The 7053-nt window shown below is 40.7% G+C and overlaps 2 protein-coding genes across 2 annotated transcripts in view; both read left to right on the top strand.

The window, feature by feature from the left end:
* LOC107566790 (type I inositol 3,4-bisphosphate 4-phosphatase-like) overlaps positions 1–4306 on the top strand; it is a 58656-nt gene extending 54350 nt beyond the window's left edge. Inside the window, exon 25 of the transcript XR_001606551.1 lies at positions 4294–4306. The gene's annotated coding sequence lies outside the window, so the exon portion shown is untranslated. The remainder of the gene's footprint in view (positions 1–4293) is intronic.
* cacnb4b (calcium channel, voltage-dependent, beta 4b subunit) overlaps positions 3285–7053 on the top strand; it is a 25657-nt gene continuing 21888 nt past the window's right edge. Inside the window, exons 1-2 of the mRNA XM_016252336.1 lie at positions 3285–3453; positions 4677–4760. Coding sequence (XP_016107822.1) covers positions 3391–3453; positions 4677–4760 — 147 coding nt within the window. The 5' untranslated portion in view covers positions 3285–3390. The remainder of the gene's footprint in view (positions 3454–4676; positions 4761–7053) is intronic.

Below are 7053 nucleotides of genomic sequence, written 5' to 3'. Positions count from 1 at the left end.
CGTCATCCACAAACGGAACCAAAACACAAAATAAAATCCAGGCCTGGTCCTCTCTCGTCCAACACTGTCATCACTCCTCGTTTTATCCTTCCGGAGCTCCTCCGTGGGACTCGAGACCGGTGAGTGGCGCGGGTGTCGCGCATTAGCATTTTCTGCGTTCTACTCCCTCCCCCGCCCCCCTCCGGGGGAACCAATCACGGCGGCCGCCGCGTACCTGGGCGGTACAAAAAAAAAATCAATCTTTTTCCAGTTCACAGATACACTGCCGCTCGGCCCTCCACCAGCTGGGTAAGCTCTTCCGCGATGCCAGGTGGCGGCACTGGACAGCCCTCGGCGGACGGCCCGACACTCCTCCGCCGCCCGGTGGACGGCAACGCCTCCTCCGGGTTCGGGCAGCCGGCAGGAGTCCCCTGTTCCCTGCTCATCCCCATCATGGCGGATGGCGGATGGCAGCAGGCTCCAGCCTCAGGCGAACGGGGCCGAATCCTCCGCTCCCTCACGGACGGCAGCCGTCCCTCCACAGCCCAGGCGGCCGGCCCCCAACCCCCCCCCCCGGCAACTCACTCCAGCCCACCGCCTCGTGCCTCCATGGCGGCAGACTGCTCCGCCATGCTCGATGGCCCCGCGGATTCACCACAGCAGCAAGGGATCTCTGGCAGCGTGTCCCTCCTTCCTCCCTGGTTTCGGCACCAATGTAACAACGTTTGTAGTCACGGGAAGAAGGAGGCGGGAACCGGCGAACATTTAAAGAAGATTTTAATAAAATAAACAAACACAAAAAATTTAAGTAAAACGGCAGCCCCTCGCGGACGACTGCCGCACACAAAATAAAGTCCGGGGCCGACTCCTCCGCTCCCTCTCGGACGGCAGGCCACCCTCAGCGTGTCCCTCCTTCCTCCCGGGTTTCGGCACCAATGTAACAACGTTCGTAGTTCGGGAAGAAGGAGGCGGGAACCGGCGAACACTTAAACAAAACTTTAATAATAAAATAAACACAAAACAGCACGACAGCCCCTCGCAGACAACTGTCGCGCACAAACCGAACCAAAACACAAAATAAAGTCCAGGCCTGGTCCTCTCTCATCTTTCACTGTCGTCACTCCTCCAAATGCAAAGCTCCTCCGTGGGACTCGAGACCGGTGAGTGGTGCAGGTGTCGCTCATTATCAATTACTCCACCGGCCTCGCTCCGTACCCACAGCTCTCGGCCCCGCCCCACTCGTCACAGTTATTTTTGAATGGCCTTCAATAGAGAAAGTTGCTTCATGCTCGTAATGTAATTTATACTAGTAATTTAGAGGACTTGGTACTTTTTGGAAAGTCCATCTTTAGGGAAACCTGATTTTTGGCACCATTGCCGTAATTTCGGCTTCTGCCAGCAAAAGGTGGACACACTTACCAGACAATCCCCGATCCCATGATGATTGCCCACAACAAAAACAGTATCTCATCATTGCTCCCCAGATGAGCTTCTGCTGCCCTCTTGTGTTGTGTAGAAACCAAATCAGACATTTGTAACATCATTCAATAACAAACGGGTCACATTAGAGAAGGAAAATGGATGATTATGGAAGTAATAAACTTACAAATGTCAGTGCAGTTACCTGTACAAAATAATCTCAAGAGGAGAGTTGCACACTTACTGTACATCAAAATGTAGGAAACCGTTAGAAAAGCAAAACAACTGGCATCACCAATATGCTGATGACTATCCTGAGGACAAAAAAAACAAACATTAAACGTTCAAATGTTAATGTAATAAAAGTCACAATTAAAAGACAAGTTTCATTTAGTAATATGTTAGACTTATAATGAAAAGGTAAAATAAATTCCTTCTGTGATATAAAACAGAATACTTTTCTAAGCAATAATGTTCTGCAGAAAAGAAGTCAGACCTTGCTTACTGGATATTGAAAAGAGCAGAGAAAAAGTTGTTAGGCTATATAAAGAGAGACGATTAAAGACAACGATTTTTCCTCATGGAAAAACTTGCCTGCTGACAGATACAAATGTCCAGTATACCAAAAGTGACACCAAATTTTTTTTTTCAAAACAAAAGTTTTGTTTTCTCCAATATAGATGGGTCCATAATATGACAAAAAAAAACTACACCTCTACAATAGATGGTTTTAAATCAAACCCAATGAATTTCATTTTCAATCCTGAAATGAAACTTCAGAGGAGATAAGCTACGAACAGAGCCTTGCTTTAAGTATATAGTATATTGTCATCTTTGGGTAAAACAACGTTTTTTTCCCATGAGACCAAATACATATACATAAACAATGTATTTATAATGTTTTATTACTATAATATCTAATTGTTAACAGTGTGTTTCTCTTGGACCTTGATACTCCATAATAGGCCTACTATTTGTAATCGTTTACCATTAAATATGTTCTTTTGTCCATTTTTATTCTTTCTTCTTATTCGCTGGTGCTGGTGTTTAGTTTGTACTATTTAATGCAGCTTCAAACTTTACTCCCCATCTTTGTGTGTTTGGCCTGTCCACTTCTCTGCCTGTGTTTCTAGTAAACATATGTTGAAGAATCATATATTTGATTATACAATAAAGATCTATTTTAAAATGTCTTCCATTTCAAGTTCACTAATGTTAAGCAGGCTTTTCTTATTGGACCCATTAAAAACGGATCTAAACGGCTTTCACAAGCCATCAATAAAGCTTAGGACAAAATGTGCATTTGATTTGTGATCATCTGTTAGAATTAATCACATTGTTTGACATAATAGGATTTATTAGCTTGTTCAAGCAATAGCACCACTGTGTGGAGAAAGGGTGGTGGCGCTATGTTTTGTTACTGTTCCATAAATTTGTATTGGTTTTATTACCTAATCTAAAACTAGGTAATCTAGGTAAAACTAGGTTATCTAAACCAAAAAACTGAACTGCCGCTCATTGCTACCACACGAGCGGTGCGCGCGCACCTGACTCCTGTCACACTGTAAGGAGTTTGTGGCTCCTCTGGTGCACGAGAGCAGAGCGGTTCTTCACGAGCGCGGGGAAACACACACACACACACCACCGAAGCTGGATCAAGCCGTCAGAAACCCTCCAAACTTCCACTGGGCCGGGCCAGCAGTACCTAATCTAAAACTAGGTAATCTAGGTAAAACTAGGTTATCTAAACCAAAAAACTGAACTGCCGCTCATTGCTACCACACGAGCGGTGCGCGCGCACCTGACTCCTGTCACACTGTAAGGAGTTTGTGGCTCCTCTGGTGCACGAGAGCAGAGCGGTTCTTCACGAGCGCGGGGAAACACACACACACACCACCGAAGCTGGATCAAGCCGTCAGAAACCCTCCAAACTTCCACTGGGCCGGGCCAGCAAGCCAGCAACCCCCGATCTGGACCGATGTGCTGGCTGAGATGTCTCGACACATTTATATTAGGAATAAGATCGGCGAGGGAATCCAAGCGCCTATATTTCAGGTGACCATGTTAAGATTTGAGATAAGACATCATTTTTACTTTATTCATTTTGTTGGATAACTTTATATAACTAAACACAGATAGCTATTATGATATTCACTAGCCTGTATGCATATAATCGTTTTAGTTGGTGTTTGCTTGGTATTCTCAGTAAAACTGTTTGGAATGAAGTACTTTCAGTAGACTTTGTTTTCAGTGGGTTCTGCAATTTTGTTGTTTGCATAGGGGTGTCAAGGGCACTTGAATGAATTAAAACGCAGAGACTTTTACTACTGTGAACTTTATCAAATCACATGAAATATTTGAAGCAGAAATAACTAGTTTGCTAGCATTATTATTTGAGTATATAGATTCATTCTTTGTCTTGACACCAACAATGACCTAGCTCACCTGACTACATAAAGAACAACCCTAATGCAGTGAAATGAGCACACTGACCCACTTTTTGGTGGCCCTATTAAACAAACTTTAAAAAGAACAAGCTCTCTGTCTATCCACAACACTGCTATAGAGCTCTAGAGACGCCTAGAAATAGAAACCTGGCTAATTCATGTGTCCCTGTAGTGACTATTTTTTGTCAATCCACCCCCATCTCTATTTCTCTCCTTCTCTTTCAAACTTCCTGTTGTTTGTAGCTGTATTCTTTTTCTTCCCAGGGGTAAAGAAGGGTTAATATCTATGTAACCTCGAGCTGAATGACCGCTCTATATGTTTTCCACGTCTACTGTTATATCAGTCCATTAATGAATTTGCACAGATAATTTACATTGATGCAAGTGGCTCTCATTACCGAATTAACTTTCCTCATTAATGGTCACTAATGCACTGCACACAGCACAGTTTTATCTGCTGGCACCCTCTCTCCCATCACCCACATTTGGATAACTTCCATGTTTCTACACAATGTACAGGCTAGTCATATTTTACCTATTTCTAATTCTGTGCAACATTCAGTCTATATTTCCATCTAAAATTATTATGTATTATGTAAGTGTTTTATAACCTTGATAGGATCTCAGCAGGCAAATTAAGTAATATTTGGCTAATAAATTCAATAATGATCCTGCTGCTTATTCTGATTCTGATCTATTAATGTCAAATATCAAAAATATGATTCCATTAACAATAATGCTAATTTTATATTCTCAAAAGTAAAGGGTTGAGAAATGGTCAACCATGTCTGAAGCAATTCATTCATGATTTCATCATTGCTCCCTCTACAGGTGAACAGGGGAACATATTCAAGGCGTAGTCGACTGAAGAGGTCTGATGGCAGCACCACCTCCACAAGTTTTATCCTGAGACAGGTAAAGAAATGGCCCATTTCTGAAAGTGATCAAGCTTGGTTCTCAGAGCCAATCTGGATCAATTAAAAATTTATTCACCCCTTTACTGGCTCAATTAAATTATTACCTCAAGACCAGTCACTTAAAAATTAGGACTAGTAATCAGACACATTTAAAGGTCAATGTAGCAAACACATTCTGTGTCCTTATTCATTGCTTTGTTCAGACAGGCTTTGATGTAGTGGGATGCTTGAATTGTGTGTCTGCTATAACCTTTTTCTTCCGCTCTAATCACTGTAATCACTACTTAAAGTTGTAAGTGTTAAAGGGGTCATATCATGCCATTTCAAATTTTCCTTTCTCTTTGGAGTGTTACAAGCTCTTGGTGCGTTACAAGCTCTTGGTGCATAAAGAAGATCTGTAATGTTGCAAAAACTAAAGTCTCAAATCCAAAGAGATACTCTTTTTAAAAGTTAAGAGTCAACCATGCCTACCTAAAACGTCTCGTTCTAACACGCCCCCACATGTCTACGTCACGATGTGGGAAGATTTGCATAACGCCGCCCAAATGTTCACGCAAAGAAAGAAGGCGTAACTTTTATTCTCGCTGTAGTATTGTTGCTGCCGCCATGTCGTGAAGGCGATGTGTGTTTCGTTGTGAAAGCGAAACTACATTGTTTGGCCTTCCAAAAGAGGACGATATCCACTTAGTCATTCCTAGAGCTGATCTGTGCTGGTCGCTGAGGAAATACATCAACTTCACGCTGTGGATCGCCGGATCGGCTTTCACCGTGGACGGAGCGGAGTCCAGCCCGGGGTCGTCACATGTGGTTGCCGCAAGCCTCCTTCGTCAAATCCGCCAGCCTCCGCTCACTCTAGCCGCCGGCCGCTGCTCACTCTAGGCCGCCGTGGGTGACGCTGTGTTTCGTTGTGAAAGCGAAACTACTTTGTTTGGTCTTCCAAAAGAGGATACGACTAGAAATCAGTGGTTAAGTTGTATTTACAACACTGTTCCAGAACAGTTCAATCCAAATATTCAGATGTGTGCAACACATTTTACGGAGGACTGTTTCCTGATCCTGGTAGAGTAGACTGCAATATCGGCTGTTCTTACTCACAGACTGTAAGTACATATTTATATATAAAGAATTTGCCACTGATGTCATTTCTGCGATCACAAATGCAGACATGGTTTTATGTTTACGCGGCGCAATGCAACGCGTAAAAAGACAGTATAAGTCATTATAATCAGTAATTATGTCCCCACTGGATGCAACAAATGCCTCGTTTGTAGTGGGTTTGAATGTTTTTGTCTCGTCGCTCCGGCCAGACAGGGCATCACAGTATGGTAGGGGTGTAACATTTCCGTCTCACGCTTGAGGTATTCAGCCAATCACAACGCACTGGATAGCTGGCCAATCAGAGCACACCTCACTTTTCAGACCGATGAGCTTTGTAAAAATCGACGCGTTTCAGAAAGGCGGGGCATAGAGGAGAAACAATAATGTACAGTATGTGGAAAATAATGTGATTTTTTAACCTTAAACCGCATAAACACATTTCATTACACCAAATACACAAAATAATGTTCTTTTTAGCAACATCATATGACCCCTTTAATATTATTTAATGGACCTGTGATAGCATGAACTAACAACAAACAGGTGTATTTTTATTAACTAACATTAATAAAGATTGTTTATGTAACATAAAAATACTGCAACAAATCTATTGCACATTGTTAGTTAATGGTAGATAATTCATTAACTAACACTAACTAATAGATCCTTATTGTAAAGTGTTAGCATAATTTCTAACTATAATCTGTTGTTAACCTTTTGATTATTACACACACACACACACACACACACACACACATAGAGGTTGGATTTAAAAATAGAAAGTATGTTAATAAAAGTGGAAATTAAACTTAAAATATATTTATTATATTATATATTAATATATAATTCATTATATATCAATATATATAATATATTTATTGTATATATTTGTTTATATATTTATACTATTTACAAAAACTTATTAAAACGTTATTCATGTTATGTTAAAATTTGGTAAGATTTAAAATAGTGAGAACATATATTAATAAAAGTGGAAATACAATTTAAAATATATTATTATATATTTATACATAATCAATACAAATTTAATTAAACTTTTTAATTATTGTTTATTACGTGTAAATATATAATTAGTTTATTGTATATAAATCAAACCCAATTAATTTAATTTTCAATCCAAAATATGTGTGTGTATGTATGTATGTGTATATATATATATATATATATATATA

The sequence above is a fragment of the Sinocyclocheilus grahami genome, unplaced genomic scaffold (genome assembly GCF_001515645.1).
Source record: "Sinocyclocheilus grahami isolate Dianchi unplaced genomic scaffold, SAMN03320097.WGS_v1.1 scaffold1100.1, whole genome shotgun sequence".
NCBI lineage: Eukaryota > Metazoa > Chordata > Actinopteri > Cypriniformes > Cyprinidae > Sinocyclocheilus > Sinocyclocheilus grahami.
Note: the sequence above shows the minus strand (reverse complement) of the source record. Positions and strands in the feature narration are given on the sequence as shown.